Source organism: Moschus berezovskii, chromosome 14, assembly GCF_049115385.1.
Source record: "Moschus berezovskii isolate FMDL1 chromosome 14, NW_MosBer_1.0, whole genome shotgun sequence".
Taxonomy (NCBI): domain Eukaryota; kingdom Metazoa; phylum Chordata; class Mammalia; order Artiodactyla; family Moschidae; genus Moschus; species Moschus berezovskii.
Window position 1 is genome coordinate 4,546,119 of NC_142473.1, and position 17,513 is coordinate 4,563,631.

Here is a 17,513-nt window from a genome sequence, read left to right on the forward strand (position 1 = left end):
TTGTATCTCCTGGATGAGTTTTGTTTCTGGTTTATCGCAATAGCCACCATCCCAAGAGAGGTCCTTTAACCAGGCCCTTCCCACCACTGGTTGCAGGATGAAGACAGTTTGTCTCCTCTGGGACAGTTTTCTCCTTGGGCTCTTCTCTCACCTCATCTCACTCTTCCAGTAGATATTACTCCTGGGAGAGGGGTTCAGGAGTTCTCGGCTATGCTCATATTTCTTATTTCTAAATGGAAAACTGTAATTCAACATGAAACAAAAATCACAGACACACACATACAGAAAAAAGATGCCAAGAAATCCATAGCATTTTGACAGAACTTATCACAAGTTAGCGGGAGAAGGGGGTAGTTTTTATTTTCCTCTTTGTGCTTTTCTGAATGTTTCAAACTTTCAATGAGAGTTTTTCTTTGTTTTAAGGAAACTCAGTAATTCCTGTTTGCTAAAATAAAGAACCCAGTCAGCCCTTTCTTGTCATGTGTTGGGCCTCCATAGAACTGGGATTCATCTTGCTCCAGCGACTTCAGAAAGCACGGCATTCAAAGCTCCACACTGGCTCTGGCTGGTGAACCTCTCACTGGCCAACGGTCCTGTCTCAAGCAGTGCTGTGCCCATGGGTTGTGCACACCTCAAGTCTGACTCCGGGGTCCGTCACGAGCACTCAGTGGTGGGGAATGTTGTAAGGTGGCTACCTGACTTCTGGGAGCAGTTGCCTAACTCAACCCCCATGTGAGCAGAAGCTGTCCCGGGTCCTCTGGCTCGGGGAACCAGAATGTCTCAGACAGAAATTCACCGGTATGTGTTGAGCTGGAAGTTGCCTTTATGTTTTCTGTAATGGAGCCAAGAGGCTGGACAGAGTTGTGTGGGAAATCAAGCGACCTTGGGCTTCTGCAGGAACTTGTTTCTGGCATGTGAAGTTCATCATGTGTGAAGACAGACTCTTTTCCAGGCTCTGTTCTCAGGCACTCTGCCAGCCTCCTCGGCAGACAGAGCCCCTCACCCCCACCCCTTCCCTGCCTCCTCCTCTAAGTCATGGTCACAATGGGCTCCACAGACGCCAGGTCTGTCCTCCCAGACTGTAGCTGGGAGGATGGCAGAAGGCTGTTGGCTGGAGGAGCCCTGCGGCCGCTGCTCTTCTCCACCCAGGCCACCCTGAGGGAGGGCACAGGAGAGGGCGGCTGCCCCTCCTGAGGCTTGGGTGACCTCTGGCACATGCGCAGCAGTGCCTTCAGCTCGACCCTGAAGTTCTCGTTGAGCCAGCAGTAGATGAAGGGGTTGTAGCAGGTACTGCTCATGGCAAACCAGTGGAAGGCAAAGTAGAGGGCATTGTTGGTGCGGATGACCTTGCTGGACAGCAGGAGGACGTAGCAGTTGAGGGGGAACCAGCAGAGGGCAAAAAGGACCACCACCAGCATCAACATCTTGATGGTCTTCTTCTTCTTGCGCCGCAGGGCCAGGTACTGCTTCGTGGTCACGTCACCAATGGTGTTGCACAGCCACAGCTTCTTGGCCACACGGGCGTAGGCCACAGAGATGATGAGAAGGGGCAGAATGTAAAGCAGGATGAAAGTGGCCAAGTCCAGGTACTTCCAGAAGAGCTCTGCTGGCTCAGGGAAGTCTGGCAGGCACAGGGAGCGGAAGATGTCCTCACTGGGGACAGGGGAGAGAGGAGAATGTGCAGTTACTGTGGAAAAGCCCCATCCCAGGAACACTGGCCTCTCTCTCCCCTGGGTTCCTGGTACATCCATCCGAATTACACGAATGAACTTACATACAAAACAGAAACAGACCCATAGACATAGAAGACAAACATGGTTATCAAAGGGGAAAGGTCAGGGGGGAGGGGTAAATTTGGAGTTTGAGATTAACATTCAGTTCAGTTCAGTTCAGTTGCTCAGTTGTGTTCAGCTCTTTGCGACCCTGTGGACTGCAGCACACCAGGCCTCCCTGTCCATCACCAACTCCTGGAGTTTACTCAAACTCATGTCCATTGAGTTGGTGATACCATCCAACCATCTCATCCTCTGTCATCCCCTTCTCCTCCCACCTTCTATCTTTCCCAGAATCAGGATCTTTTCAAATAAGTCAGTTCTTCGTATCAGGTAGCCAAAGTATTGAAGTTTCAGGTTCAGCATCAGTCCTTCCAATGAATATTCAGGACTGATGAATATAAACTTATAAATTGTTAATATTTGACTGATGTGATTAACATATAAAAACTATAATATATAAAAGAGATAACAAGGATCTACTGTATAGCATAGAGAACTATACTCAACATTTTGTAGTAACCTATAAGAGAAAAAAGTGTGCTATACACTTGAAACTAACACTGCAAATCAACTATACTTCAATTTTTAAGAAAGAAAAATACACCTAGATTACTCTGTGTGTTTACTTTGTATTGTTCCTAGCCCAGAATAGAGGCTCAATAAATATTTGTTCAATGAATAAATGCACTGGTGTTCCTAGTCTTAGAATTAACTCATCCTGGGAGCACAATGGATTTGGGAAATCTTGGAATTTCTGTTGCACAACCTACTCTCATTCCAGAGGGGATCCAAGGAATGGGGGGAAAAAATGATGAGTCTTGAGAAAGTGAGTGACAATGCTGGAACTCATACCCTTCAGCCACTCAGACAAAAATACTCATTTTCTATGGAATGTACCCGGTCCTCTTCAAACTCTTTAAGGACACCTATGTGTATTGGAAAACCTGGAGCTGATGGATGAAGAACATGCAGACTATGATCTGCTGAACGAGGCAGCAGGGAGCTCCCTCAGGACTTCCTTCCAATTTGGGGGAAGCAAAAATCCCAGGGCCATTTTGACTGAAGGCGCAGTTTTAATACACTCACACAAAGGAAGTCACAAGACTTACTTACATCCCAGCTGGGGGTGCTGTGAGCCAGGAGAAGTGCCATCCTTACTCCTAGGTCTCCAATGGGCAGGAGAGAGAGCAGGGTGGCAAGCACCTGTTACTTACAAGCTGGTTGAGGTGGAGGTCACTAATTTTTCACAGGCCCAACTCTGAATGAACATTTTAAAAGATGCTCTGGAAAAAGCAAGGCAGGAACTTGTGGCAGGAAACCTAAGCTTGGGTCTTTATTTAAATATCCAGACTTTTGATGCCAGCAGGGTTTTCATCCTGTAAAATCTCTAAGGAGCAACTCGAAGTTGCTACTTTTTCATCATACCATGTAGCTTGTTGATCTTGTAATATCAGTACATACAGGTGGCTGTCACTAGTGAAACAAAGAAAACTCTCTTTGCTTTTGTTATCAGAAAAAAGAAACAGCTCTCCACATGTCAAGGCAGATGGGGAAGCTGAGTGCTCAGGAGGGGTGGGTACATGATTCATTCGGTATCCTAGAATTCAGGCATGGATCCTTCATAAATTAGTTCAAGTTGGCCTTCAGAGCGTGTTCTCTGGAGCCCGCCTACATCACAGGATTGTGTGTAAATTTATGTTTCAGGTGAGGCAGCACACGGGAAGACCCATCAGCAGGGCACCCCTCGCTGGTCTGAGTCACTGGGCCCCAGCTCCTGCCCACCCCACAAGACACAGCTGGTACCCAAGACTTCCAGGAGCCTAGGACCACCCGAAAGCCACTGAAGACACTTTCCCCAGATTCACTAAGAGCTAGAAGTGGCCAGGAGTGAGAGCGCAGCTCCCTCTCCTCCACGCTGGCAGACGCAGCTACAGTCTGCCCCGGAGCGCCCCCTGCAGGCCACGCCCTCCCTCGGTCTCTCCCCATTTGCCGTCCTGCTTCTCCACCCCAGTACCTACCACCCCTGGGAGCAGTTCACTTATTTATTTTTTTAAGGGTGACATTTTTTAAGTGTGTAGAAATCTATTGGTATTTTTAAAATTAATTATTCTGTTGCTGCACTGGGTCTTTGTTGCTGCGCATGGGCTTTCTCTAGATGCAGCAAGCAGGGACTGCTTTTACTATGACGTGCAGGTTTCTCATGGTGGGGGCCTCTCTTGTTGCGGAGCCTGGGCTCTGGGCACACAGGCTTTAGCAGTTATGGCACATGGGCTTAGTTGCTCTACAGCCTGTGGAGTCTTCCCAGACCTGGGGTCGAACTTGTGACCCCTGCACTTGTGGGTGAATTCTTATCCACTGTACCACCAGGGAAGTCCAGCACTTCATTTATTTATTCAGCTGTGTCAGGTCTTAGCTGAAGCATGTGAGCTGTCTAGTTGTGGAGAGCAGACTCAGTAGTTGCAGTATGGGCTTAGTTGCTCCTCGGCACATGGGATCTTGTTCCCCAACCAGGGATCGAGTCCACGTCCCCTGCATTGGAAGGAGAATTCTTAACCACTGGACCACCAGGGAAGTCCCCTGGGAGCACTATCTTAAAAATCATGAGCACATGCATCTTTCTTTATCTCAGGACCTGTTTCTATAGAACTTCAGCTGAAACAATATGAACTGATAAAGATCACTCTTCATTCATTCATTCATTCAGCAAATATGTACTGAGAGCTTGTGATGTGGAGACAGTAATTAAGATGCTAGGGACAGCAAGATGACAAAATCAGAAATGGAGCCATCTCCCCGAAACCTCACAGCCTAACAGGGGAGGTCACCTTTAATGACCTAGCAGCACGCACGAGTATTTAAATTTCAAGACACTGAGTGCTTTCCTTTCTATAAAAGCACAAGACAAAGCATATGATAAATGAGAGGTGGGTGTGGGGACAGCATCCTGCCTGAGACACTTAGACATATATAGGTTTGTTTGTAGGTGATGCAAGAGAACTTTAATCTCATCATTTTAAACAGGGACTAGGTGATTCTGAATTTCAGTCTGGGTGAGTATATGTCCCGTGGCAGAAGCTGACTGCTATTACCTTGACCTTGCAAACAAAGGGACAGAGGAAGAGCTATAAAGTGTTTAGAAGAAAGGATGAGAAAAAAAAGCAAAAAAAAAAAGCAGAGGATAGGCACAGGCCTGGAAGCAACAGGATGGGAAGGAAGCAGAGACCAGCTTGGCACAGTAACTTGGTGTTAGTAACGCTGAGATTCAGAGGAGGCTCAAGTTTCCATCTGTCAAGGTCCTCCAGGCCCCCAGGCTGCTCCCTCCTAGTCCATCTCACCTGTACTTGAAGGTAAATAATTTCTGGCAGATAGCATGTGGGAGTGAAAAGAACGTTGCCATGGTCCAGATGACTGCGATGTAGATGACACCTTTTGTGGTTGAGATCCGGGGTTTTAACGGATGCATGATGACCTGGAAAACACGTAAAACTGGGCATCACTGGCAGAAGACAGCTTGAAGCAAATGAGAAATCCAGATGATGCAGCTCACTTGTCACGAGGCAGGTAGGTCTTACTTACATTATCAAGTACCCCTTAATTCATTGTACAGCCCCTGGGTTACACCACCCCACTGCACAGCCCTGGGGGTAGAAAGAGGATGCCATCTGGACTCAGAGACTCCAGGCAGTTCAAACAGCTCTTGCAGGTAGGTCATGCCTGGCTGAAGCAGGGTGCAGTGAGAAAGTCAGGGAGGAGTGAAGAGAAAGGTCTGTCCCCACGACACCCACAGCAGGGTGGGCAGAGGGGCAGCCACGGTCAGCCTCCACCTCAGGATCTCATCCTGTCTGCCCAGATCCTTTAGGTTACGAAGGGCTCCGAGGGGTTGGAAGGTGACACACACAGGGTGAGGCCCTCACCACTTACTGTGGGAAGCTGCATTGACTTTTATTTGGGGGTCACCGCTGTTTCTGAAAGTAGTTTCTACTGGGCTGGCCAAAAAATTCATTTGGCTTGGACAGAGAATGAAATGGCTGGATGGCATCACCGACTCGATGGACATGAGTTTGAGTGAACTCCCGGAGTTGGTGATGGACAGGGAGGCCTGGTGTGCTGTGATTCATGGGGCTGCAAAGAGTCGGACACGACTGAGTGACTGAACTGAACTGAACTGAACTAATAAAAGACACATTTTTCATTTTCACCAAGAACTGTGTTGAACAACATACTCACTAACCGAATGAACTATCTGGCCAATCCAATAAAACTGCAGTGGGGCCCAGCTTTCCCAAGCCCCAGATAAAACCAGTGCTAGAAGCTTTGGGCTGAAAAGCATCTTAGATTGCTACTATATGACAATCAATTCTCCTAAAAGGTTTAAATAAAGACTTGGGAATTTCACAGCAGCCTCATTTTAGGGTTAGAATCATTATTTCTTTTTATTAAATTGAAATATAGTTGATGTATATTATTCTATAAATTGTCAGTATACAATATAGTGAGTCACAATTTTAAAGGTTATACTCCGCTTACAGTTATTGTAAAATATGGGTCATATTCCCTGTGCTGTACAATATACCCTTGTAGCTTATTTTATACCTGTAGTGTGTACCTCTTCATCCTCTACCCAGACATTGCCTCTTCCTCCTTCCCTCTTCCCACTGGTAACATAGTTTGCTCTCTATGTCTGGGGGTCTGCTTCTTATTTTGTTATATTCACTAGTTTTCTGTATTACTTTAGATTCCAATATAAGTAATATCATGCAGTATTTGTCTTTCTCCGTCTGACTTATTTCACTTAGCATAATGCCCTCCAAATCCATCCACATTGCTGAAAATGGCAAAATGTCATTCTTTTTTCTGACTGAGTAGTATTCCAGTATATATATATACACCACATCTTCTTTCTCCATCCGTCTGTTGAGGGACACCCAGGTGGCTAGGTTAGAATCATTATTTCCTGAAAAAGATGTTTTGGGTGAGTAGGGTCAGGAGGAAAGTTCATAAAGAGCTGCCACCACCTCAGGATGCCATCCCAGGACACACAGGACCTTCTACCATGTTCTTCCACAGTCTTCTCCCAGTCTCTTAAGGTTTATCGGAGGAATGGACTAGGCTTCAGAAGATAGCCAACATATCTCCATTCTGGACTCGGCCATCTTTGCCTCTCACACTCCTTCATGGCTCAGGTCAATAAAGGGAGTAGAAGCCTGAGTTAGAGACCCTGGATGCTCCAAGAACCTGTAGCCTCTGGGACAGGATCCCATGTGTGGGTATATGTCACAGTAGTGTGGCCAGTGTGTGTAAGACCTCCCCCTTGTTCCTCAGACCCACCTTTGGTCCAAGGGTGGACCCTCAGTTAGCTGTGTTAAGAGAAGCAGGTATAGCCCAAGTAAGGGTACGGTTATCCAGAGTCCTTCTTGTTGAATTAGGGGAGAAGGTTAAGAAAAGGCAGGAAATATTTGTATGCAACATTTTGATATTTTGCACCAAAACATCTTAACATAAACGCCAAAGGGACAGTGTGCATGTGTGCTAAGTTGCTTTAGTCATGTCCAGCTCTTTGTGACGCTATGGACTGTAGCCCTCCAGGCTCCTCTGTTCATGGGATTTTAGGCAAGAATACTGGAGTGAGTTGCCATGCCTTCCTCCAGGGGATCTTCCCAAATCAGGGATGGAACCCAAGTCTCCTGGGTCTCCTGTATTGCACACAGATTCTTTACCTGCTGAGCCATTGAGGATTCTCCCTGATGAGTCTGTACCTTAGAAGCTTCCTATCCCTTGGTTGTTGTTGTAACTCTTGGAGCTCCTTAGAATTAAATTTCTCTCTCTTATTGGCCTGATTATCTTTATGATGCTGACCTGCAGGTGTCCCTGTGTCTTCTCAGAGCAGACTAATGATCTTCTAGAAATCTGAGCATGAGCCCACAGCCAGTCTCATACCTCAAGGCTGTTCCTCCCTTCATCAGTCACCAGGCATATGGTGCTGTGCAAGTGATGATGCCCTTCCCTGAACCTGCAATCAGTGACTCTGCACAGACCCAAGTGTATAACCAAGGTTCACTGAATCAGCATACACCAGGCATCTGCATGGAACCACCCTCCTCCATGATGGGCACTATCAGGTCCTTTCGGCTCCCTTCACCATACCTGCCCATGTGCACCTGAAGGGGCAGGACAGTGAGCAGGGCCTCAACACCCCACTGGACTCCTGCACCTGCATGCCTCCCTGTCCACAACCCCAGGTGTACCTCCTCTACAACCAGGCCCAGGAATATCCACCTCATCTTCCAGCCAGCAGCCTTGCCTCCGACCTGCAATTATCTGCCACTCTGTTTTCATCTGTCATTTTCCAGATTTGCCTTCCTACCCCTGAAAACAAGCTCAGTCATTTCTGATGCACAGAATGCCAACAGGGAGTCTTCACTGCAATAACAAATGGGGAGAAATGTTTTGCAGCCCCTAGCACAAAGGACTTAATATGCCTAATTTAGTGCTCATATTGGTCAGTAAGAAGACAAATAGCCTCTTTGAAAAATGGTCTAGGGGACTTCACTGGCGGTCCAGTGCTTAAGACTTCTCCTTCCAATGCAGGGAGTGTGGGTTCAATCCCTGGTCACAAAGCTAAGGTCCCACATGCCTCGCGGCCAAAAAGCCAAAACGTAAAACAGAAGCAATATTGTAACAGATTCAATAAAGACTTTAAAGACGGGCCACATCAGAAACAGTCTTTAAAAACAAACGGGCTGAAGCACTGTCCTGAGCGCTGGGAAGCAACGCCGGGGGGTAGGGCAGGGCGCGAGTGGGGCCCTCACCTGGTGGCGGTCCACGGCGATGGCAGTCAGTGTCAGGGCGGAGACGTGCAGGGAGCAGTATTGCGCGAAGCGGCTGACGTGGCACATGCCTTTCCCAAACACCCACGTGCTGTTCACAAAGCGGACCTGCAGACAAACCCGCAGGCGTCAGGAGGCAGACGGTTCTGGCCCCTGACTCCCCCTCCCTGTGTCTCCCGGCAGCGTCCCACAGGAGGCCTCTCCCTACCTCAATCCACTCTGCACAGCTAGACTGTGGGTCTCGCATGCTTTTCTACACCACAACTCATTCTCCATCATCCAATTCAGCAGACTCTGATCCTGCTACTGGGGCCAGGCCTTGCTAGGTGCCAGGCAGAGTGGGAAGGACATGGGTTCTGGAGTCAGATTTCCCGCCTCTAAGGTCCACTGAAGAAGGGACTGCTGCTGCTGCTGCTGCTGCTAAGTCACTTCAGTCGTGTCCGACTCTGTGTGACCCCATAGACGGAAGCCCAACCAGGCTCCCCCGTCCCTGGGATTCTCCAGGCAAGAACACTGGAGTGGGTGAAGGGACTGGCAAACCACTTCATTATACTTGCCTTGAGAACCCCATGAACAGTATCAAAAGGCAAAATGATAGAATGAGGAACTCCCCAGGTCGGTAGGTGCCCAATATGCTACTGGAGATCAGTAGAGAAATAACTCCAGAAAGAATGAAGGGACGGTGCCAAAGCAAAAATGATACCCAGTTGTGGATGTGACTGGTGATAGAAGCAAGGTCCGATGCTGTAAAGAGCAATATTGCATAGGAACCTGGAATGTTAGGTCCGTGAATCAAGACAAATTGGAAGTGGTCAAACAGGAGATGGCAAGAGTGAACATAGACATTCTAGGAATCAGTGAACTAAAATGAACTGGAATGGGTGAATTTAACTCAGATGACATTATATCTACTACTGTGGGCAGGAATCCCTTAGAAGAAATGGAGTCAACAAAAGAGTCCGAAATGCAGTACTTGGATGCAATCTTAAAAACAACAGAATGATCTCTGTTCGATTCCAAGGCAAACCATTCAATATTACAGTAATCCAAGCCTATGCCCCAAGCAGTAACGCTGAAGAAGCCAAAGTTGAATGGTTCTGTGAAGACCTACTAGACATTTTAGAACTAACACCCAAAAAAGATGTCCTTTTCGTTATAGGGGACTGTAATTCAAAAGTAGGAAGTCAAGAGACACCTGGAGGAACAGACAAATTTGGCCTTGGAGCACGGAATGAAGCAGGGCAAAGGCTAATAGAGTCTTGTCAAGAGAACGCACTGGTCATAGCAAACACCCTCTTCTAACAACACAAGAGAAGACTCTACACATGGACATCACCAGATGGTCAACACCGAAATCAGATTGATTATATTCTTTGCAGCCAAAGATGGAGAAGCTCTATACAGTTAGCAAAAACAAGACCAGGAGCTGACTGTGGCTCTGATCCTGAACTCCTTATTGCCAAATTCAGACTTAAATTGAAGACAGTAGGGAAAACCACTAGACCATTCAGATATGACCTAAATCAAATCCCTTATGATTATACAGTGGAAGTGAGAAATAGATTTAAGGGACTAGATCTGATAGACAGAGTGCCTGATGAACTCTGGACAGAGGTTCGTGACATTGTACAGGAGACAGGGACCAAGACCATCTCCATGGAAAAGAAATGCAAAAAAGCAAAATGGCTGTCTGAGGAGGTCTTACAAATAGCTGTGAAAAGAAGAGAAGTGAAAAGCAAAGGAGAAAAGGAAAGATGTAAGCATCTGAATGCAGATTTCCAACAAATAGCAAGGAGAGATAAGAAAGCCTTCCTCAGTGATCAGTGCAAAGAAATAGAGGAAAACAACAGAATAGGACAGACAAGAGATCTCTTCAAGAAAATTAGAGATACCAGGGGAACATTCCATGCAAAGATGGGCTCGATAAAGGACAGAAATGGTATGGACCTAACAGAAGCAGAAGATATTAAGAAGAGGTGGCAGGAATACACAGAAGAACTGTACAAAAAAGATCTTCACGACCAAGATAGTCACGATAACGTGATCACTGACCTAGAGCCAGACATCTTGGAATGTGAAGTCAAGTGGGCCTTAGAAAGCATCACTACGAACAAAGCTAGTGGAGGTGATGGAATTCCAGTTGAGCTATTTCAAGTCTTGAAAGATGATGCTGTGAAAGTGCTGCACTCAATATGCCAGCAGATTTGGAAAACTCAGCAGTGGCCACAGGACTGGAAGAGGTCAGTCTTCATTCCAATCCCAAAGAAAGGCAATGCCAAAGAATGCTCAAACTACCGCACAATTGCACTCATCTCACACGCTAGTAAAGTCATGCTCAAAATTCTCCAAGCCAGGCTTCAGTAATATGTGAACCGTGAACTCCCAGATGTTCAAGCAGGTTTTAGAAAAGGCAGAGGAACCAGAGATCAAATTGCCAACATCCGCTGGATCATGGAGAAAGCAAGAGAGTTCCAGAAAAACATCTATTTCTGCTTCATTGACTATGCCAAAGCCTTTGACTGTGTGGATCACAATAAACTGTGGAACATTCTGAAAGAGATGGGAATACCAGACCATCTGACCTGCCTCTTGAGAAACCTGTATGCAGGTCAGGAAGCACTAGTTAGAACTGGACATGGAACAACAGACTGGTTCCAAATAGGAAAAGGAATACGTCAAGGTTGTATATTGTCACCCTGCTTATTTAACTTATATGCAGAGTACATCATGAGGAGCCCTGGGCTGGAAGAAACACAAGCTGAAATCAAGATTGCCGGGAGAAACATCAATAACCTCAGACATGCAGATGACACCACCCTTAGGGCAGAAAGTGAAGAGGAACTCAAAAGTCTCTTGATGAAAGTGAAAGAGGAGAGTGAAAAGGTTGGCTTGAAGCTCAACATTCAGAAAACTAAGATCATGGCATCTGGCCCCATCACCTCATGGGAAATAGATGGAAAAACAGTGGAAACAGTGTCAGACTTTATTTCTGGGGGCTCCAAAATCACTGCGGATACTGATTGCAGCCATGAAATTAAAAGACGTTTACTCCTTGGAAGGAAAGTTATGACCAACCTAGATAGCATATTTAAAAACAGAGACATTACTTTGCCAACCAAGGTCCGTCTATTCAAGGTTATGATTTCTCCAGTGGTCATGTATGGATGTGAGAGTTGAACTGTGAAGAAAGCTGATCACTGAAGAATTGATGCTTTTGAACTGTGGTGTTGGAGAAGACTCTTGAGAGTTCCTTGGACTGCAAGGAGATCCAACCAGTCCATTCTAAAGGAGATCAGTCCTGGGTGTTCATTGGAAGGACTGATGCTGAAGCTGAAACTCCAATACTTTGGCCACCTCATGCGAAGAGTTGACTCACTGGAAAAGACTCTGATGCTGGGAGGGATTGGGGGCAGGAGGAGAAGGGGACGACAGAGAATGAGGTTGCTGGATGGCATCACTGACTCAATGGACATGAGTTTGAGTGAACTCCGGGAGTTGTTGATGGACAGGGAGGCCTGGCGTGCTGTGATTCACGGGGTAGCAAAGAGTTGGACACGACTGAGCGACTGAACTAATGTTTTTTAGCTGTGTGACCTTGGGCAAGGTAGGTAATCTCTCTGAACCTCAGATTCCTCATTTGCAAAAAAAAAAAAGGGCTCAAAAATCTCTTTTGTTGTTCTGTTGTTCAGTCATGTCCGACTCTTTGTGACTCTATGAACTGCAGCAAGCCAGTCTTCTCTATCCTTCACTATCTCCTGGAGCCTGTTCAAACTCATGTCCATAGAGTCGTGATGCCATCCAACATCATCCTGTGTTGTCCTCTTCTCTTCCTGCCCTCAATATTTCCCAGCATCAGGGTCTTTGCTAATAAGCCTATCTGTATCTTATTGTAAGGATTAGCTTTTTTTTTAAATTTTATTTTTAGAGAAAGACTACAGCGCATAGAATACAATATCTGGCAGGTTGCTAGAAAGATATGATTAGAAATAAATAGGAGCTATTTTTATGATAATAACCAAATTCAGTTTTGGCTCCTATGAGTTCAAACTCACAAAGGAGACATGTCTTCAGAGTCACAACATAGCATGTGGGCTGTGCCCTGGAATGTTGACTAAGCAGGCCTCAGGACACATCATCCGGGAAGGAGATCCAGGGATCTGCAGATGTGGGAGCAGGAGCTGGGGTCTGGGCAGAGAAAGGAGACCAGCACTCAGGGTGTGTGGGCTTCCGGGAGCAGGCAGAGGCTTCAACCCACATCTTCCACAGCTCTTTGCTCACTCAGCACCTGAGCTCCTTAGTGATGCTCCACACCCAAAAAGGATCAGGCATTGATTCTGATCAAGGAGCTGCCAACTTGGGAAAAGGAGGTCTCAGGTATCTCAGATGCAAGATAGAAAATATTCAATGCCCTATGGCAGGGATCCCCAACCGTTTTGGCACCAGGGGCCAGTTTCATGGAAGATAATTCATGGGGAGGGTGAGGGTTTCGGGATAATTCAAGTGCAGTAGGATGGATGCTCCAAGGTGAATCTGATGCTGCCTTGATGGACCGGAGGAGGTGCTCAGGCGGTAACAAGTGAAGAGTACAGGTAAACACAGAAAGAGCTTCGATCACTTGCCCACCGCTCATCACCTGCTGTGGGGCCCGGGGCCCGTTAGGTACTAGTCCGTGGCCCAGGGGTTGGGACCCCTGCCCCACAAAAGTCCCAGACAAAGGGCCACCAGGGCGGGTGGGAGTGGACTGAGGCTGAGAGAGAGAAAGGTGACACACAAAAATAGAGCAAGTCAGCTCGTCAGGAAGAATGTCGAGCAGTGATTTACAGCAGAGTATTTGCTACTGATAGCTGTCACCTTGGGCAAGGCACTTAGGCCCAGTGAGCCTCACTTTCCTGGAACCCTTGTTCACATGATTGCTATAAAAATCAAGTACCTGTAAAGCAGATAACACAAGTAAACCAGATAAAACAGTGCCTGGTACAGAGCAAGTACTTAACTACTAGCTGCCATTATTATAAGATACGAGACATTTGAGATGAGCTTTATAGAATGGGCTTCCCTGGTGGTTCAGATGGTAAAGAATCTACCTGCAGTGCAGGAGACCCAGGTTTGATCCCCTGGAGAAGGGAATGGCGACCCACACCAGTATTCTTGCCTGGAGAATTCCATGGACAGAGGAGCTTGGAGGGCTATAGCTCATGGGTTCTCAAAGAGTCAGACACGACTGAGCGACTAACACTTTACAGAATAGGTAGGATTTGCCCATGTGCAGGTAAGAACAAAGAGCATGGCACAAAGTCAGGAATCTCAGGAGCTGTTTGGGGAATTAGGGTTGGAATGATTTGACTAGAGCATGTGCATGAGAAACACAGGGGACAAGTCTGACATGATCATGAACCTGGTACATAAACCATGGACACTATTCTCTCTGGAATAGGCAGGTAGGAGCTCCACGGGGATGTGAGCAGCCCAGTGACACCACCCAGCAGGAAACGCTTAGGTACTCCCTCTTCTCACCTCCCACAGTCAATGCAGAACCAAAGCCCAACAGTGCTACTTGAAGGGTCTCCCAACCCACTCCCTCTTCTTTAGTCCCCAGGCCACGGCCTCCTTGGAGCCCCCTCAAATCTCATCTGGACTATCACAGCCTCCAGTCAGCTTTCTAGTCCTCCAGTGTGTCCCCCTGTAATTCAGCCTTCACACTGCTGACAGTGCTTTCTTAACCAAAAGTCAGATTACTGTCGCCTTCCTGCTTAGAATCGACAGCCTTCAAGATGGAGCCAGATACCCTCCGAGCATCCAAGCCACTCACAGCCAGCCCACCTTTCCCTGGCCGCCTCTGCTTTTTCCCACCCCGCAGCTCCTCCATGGTGCTTCCTGCCCCAATGCTGCAGCTGCAGTGAGCACTCAACACACCATGAACCTGGACATCCCTGCCTTTGTCCTCGTCAGTCTCTGCCTGCACTGAACATTCATCTCAGCCTGAGAGATTCCTGCTCATCCTAGCCCCTTTGAAATGTCACGTTCTTTGAAAAGTCTCCTTTGACCTGCCCATGGGACTCTGGCAGATCAAAATAAAGGACTGACTCCTGGCTCCACCACACTCTGTGCCTACCTCTGCCACAGTAATTCTGAGTAATTGTTTGTTTTTCTGTCATCGACAACCACTGGTTTTCATGCTGACATAGTATGTAAAGTTGACAAGAAGGGAGACCAGGGAGAAGGGACATTAACATCAACTAGACCAAGGACAGGACATCTTACCCATTGAGGAGCTAGCTGAGGTGTAGAAGACCCTCCCCTCAACCCTTTCACTCACCCTGGTTGCCAACTCCTCGGAAGCTCTGATAGGAAATTGGACTGGAGTGGTTGCACGGGTCAGATTGAAGGCCAAGCTGGTTTGGATCAACCTGGAGCAGGGGCTGGGTCCTCAGAGCCTTGACACCCTCTCTTTTGCAGGAGATCCTCCAGTTAGGGGCTCTCAGCTCCGAAATGCAGCCTGGCCTCCCTCTCCCCCTACCCTCCCGTGTGCAGATCCAGCCACGCACCCTGCTTCGGGCAGCAGCAGAGGGCTGTGCCCCAGGGCTCCTATCCTGGGTGGCCTAGCCCACCCCCCAGGACTGCAGATAGTCAAGTCAGAAGCCAAGGGGGAGCCAAGAGGAGCCAGAGATGCACTTCCTGTGCTTTAAGGCAGTCGGTAGGGAGTGGATGTGTGTGTGTATGTTGTGGCGGGGAGGTATCTGGAAGTCTCTTTGCCCCTGGCTACTGCCCACGGCATCCTGAGGAATCTAGTAGACGCAGGCAGAAAGGAGAGCAGGGAGAGTCCGTGGTTGAGAGCAGTGGTCGAAGAGGTCCCACCCCCTACCCCCAGTTAAGTGGCTTCATGTACAGACCTCCGGCCTTACCTGAGTCAGAGGACCAAATTCTCATGCTGGCTCTGCCAGTTACCAGCCAAGTGACCTGGTGACCAAGTGACCTGCCAGTTACCAACCAACTGAACCTCTCTGTGCCAAACAGTTTTCTCATCTGCCCAATAGGAGTGATGATCTCATAAGCAAAGAAAAGAGAGAGGACACAGTTTTTAAAGGTAAGGTTTGAAAGGATGTTCACACACGTGTATAGGCTTATGGGAATTCACCTTCTTTTTGCTTGTCTGTTATTTCTGGTTGAGTGTGTGTGGTGTGTGTAAGAAAGAGAGAGAAAGACATATGAACAGACAGGGTTTGGTAATAACTCAAGTATCAATAAGGTTGTTCATAAATTGGAAAAAAGTCTAACTCATGCTGCAGAAATAGAAGGTGTTCCCGTCAGGATGACTGCTTGGTCACAGCTCTTCCAGTTTCAATCATCCATGGGCACCACAGTCCCAAGACACGGAAGAAGAGAGGTGACACTACTACCACTCAGCAGTCGGGGCTCAGTGGAAGTTGGGGAAGAGAGGTGGTGCAGGGGTTCTCCCCCTACCCGTGTGCAAGTGCCCCCAGGCCGCCCCTGCCCTTGGGACCAAGCCTACCTCACCCACATGTCCTCCACCACACAGACTTCATACACAACCTCACTGGCAAACCACAGAAGGGAAATGCAATTTAACTAAGTGGACTAGGAAAATGCACCCAAGGTTCCATTAACAGCTAGCAACTGTTTCATATTTCAGGGTGGCTTCAAGCAGCATCCCATGGCAGGGGACATTTAATGGCATTAAATGGGCTATATTTAATGGGGGTGGGGTGACCTAAGAATTGATGCGGGCTCCATCATCATGCAGACTCTCGCTCGGTGACATTACACAGGAAATGGTCATTGACTCACAGCTGGCTGCAGACACTCGAATCATTGACCCCAGTGCCATGAGCTGCAGAAGCTCTGACTTAGAAGGTGATGAGAGAGAGACAGAGCACAGAAAAACAAAACTACAGAGACAGACAAGAAGTGTCAAGAATAAGCATGAGGAAAGAGAGAGACACACACAGAGGCAGAGAGAGTCACAGACGAGAAAAAAATAGATGAAGACACAGAGAACCGGAGACAGAGGAAAGAGACAGACGCTGGAGAGACAGGCAGGCAGAAAGGCAAACACGGAATGACAGCGTCAGAAACAGACACCCTAAGAGACAAACGGCAGGGCAGAGCGATGAGAGATGAGTCGATCAGAGAGAGACTAAGAAACATGAAGCAGGAAGACAGGCAGTGAGGGGAACAGACGGGAAAAGGGAGAAATCGGGCGGCGAGAGGGAGGGCACCCAGGAAGACAGAGCCCAGTCCTCGGCCTCACCAAAGTGAAGGGGGTGTTGAGGAGCGTGATCATGATGTCGGCGACGGCCAAGTTGACGATGAAGAGGCTGGTGGCCGAGTGCATCCGCTGGTTCTTGAAGATGACATGACAGACCAGAACGTTGCCAAAGAGCGAGAAGATGATGATGAAAGAGTAAGCCACGATAAGCAGGGCTTTCACCGTGGGGTTCTGGGACTCAGCCCCATAGCGCCTGCGGCCCACAAAGTTCTGCCAGTCTGAGAAGGTATAGTTGATCCAGAAGAAGTGCGAAGCATTGGGGCCCGCTAGGGCTGCCCCGGGGCTCCGCTCGTCCGTTGCCCGCACCGCCGGGAGCAGGCAGAGCAGCACCCAGCCAGGGGTCATCTTTGCCGGAGTCCCGCTCCCGGGGCCGGCCGCGCCGGACGCCCCGCGGACCGCACACGTGCTCTCAGGCGCGGGGAGAGGAGCGTGCGGGCCGTGCGTCCCGGGACCCCGGGCCTCGCCGCGCCCGGCGGGCAGGCCCTCCCCGCCTGCCTCCCGCCCGCGATCGCGCGCTCCGGGCCGCCTGCACCACTTTCGTGTCTCCGCTGCGCCCTCCGGCTGCCGGAGAGCGAGCGCCTCTGCAGATCGCGCGGCGCGGCGTCTCTCTGGGCGACGGTGACG

The 17,513-nt window shown here is 48.4% G+C and overlaps 1 protein-coding gene across 2 annotated transcripts; it reads right to left on the reverse strand.

The window, feature by feature from the left end:
- Positions 1-417: 417 nt before the first annotated feature.
- On the reverse strand, positions 418-17,234 carry GPR83 (G protein-coupled receptor 83). 2 transcript variants are annotated; one of them, XM_055422361.2, is made up of 4 exons: positions 16,872-17,234; positions 8,585-8,710; positions 5,111-5,244; positions 418-1,653 (listed from the first exon to the last, which is right to left on the reverse strand). In XM_055422361.2, exons 1-4 carry the CDS (start codon positions 17,232-17,234, stop codon positions 1,029-1,031), a joined length of 1,248 nt encoding a protein of 415 aa, XP_055278336.2. In that variant the 3' UTR covers positions 418-1,028. The 2 variants fall into 2 exon arrangements, with proteins under 2 accessions (XP_055278336.2, XP_088699563.1); XM_088843437.1 differs by lacking the exon at positions 8,585-8,710.
- Positions 17,235-17,513: the final 279 nt, after the last annotated feature.

Bases quoted from the DNA above. Each gene is read 5' to 3' on its own strand.
- GPR83 (XM_055422361.2), bottom strand. From the start codon at position 17,234: ATGACCCCTGGCTGGGTGCTGCTCTGCCTGCTCCCGGCGGTGCGGGCA. The intron at 8,711-16,871 runs GTGAGGCCGAGG...GTTTGTCTGCAG, and splicing joins TCAACACCCCCTTCACTTTG to GTCCGCTTTGTGAACAGCAC. The intron at 5,245-8,584 runs GTGAGGGCCCCA...CGTGTTTTCCAG, and splicing joins TCGCCGTGGACCGCCACCAG to GTCATCATGCATCCGTTAAA.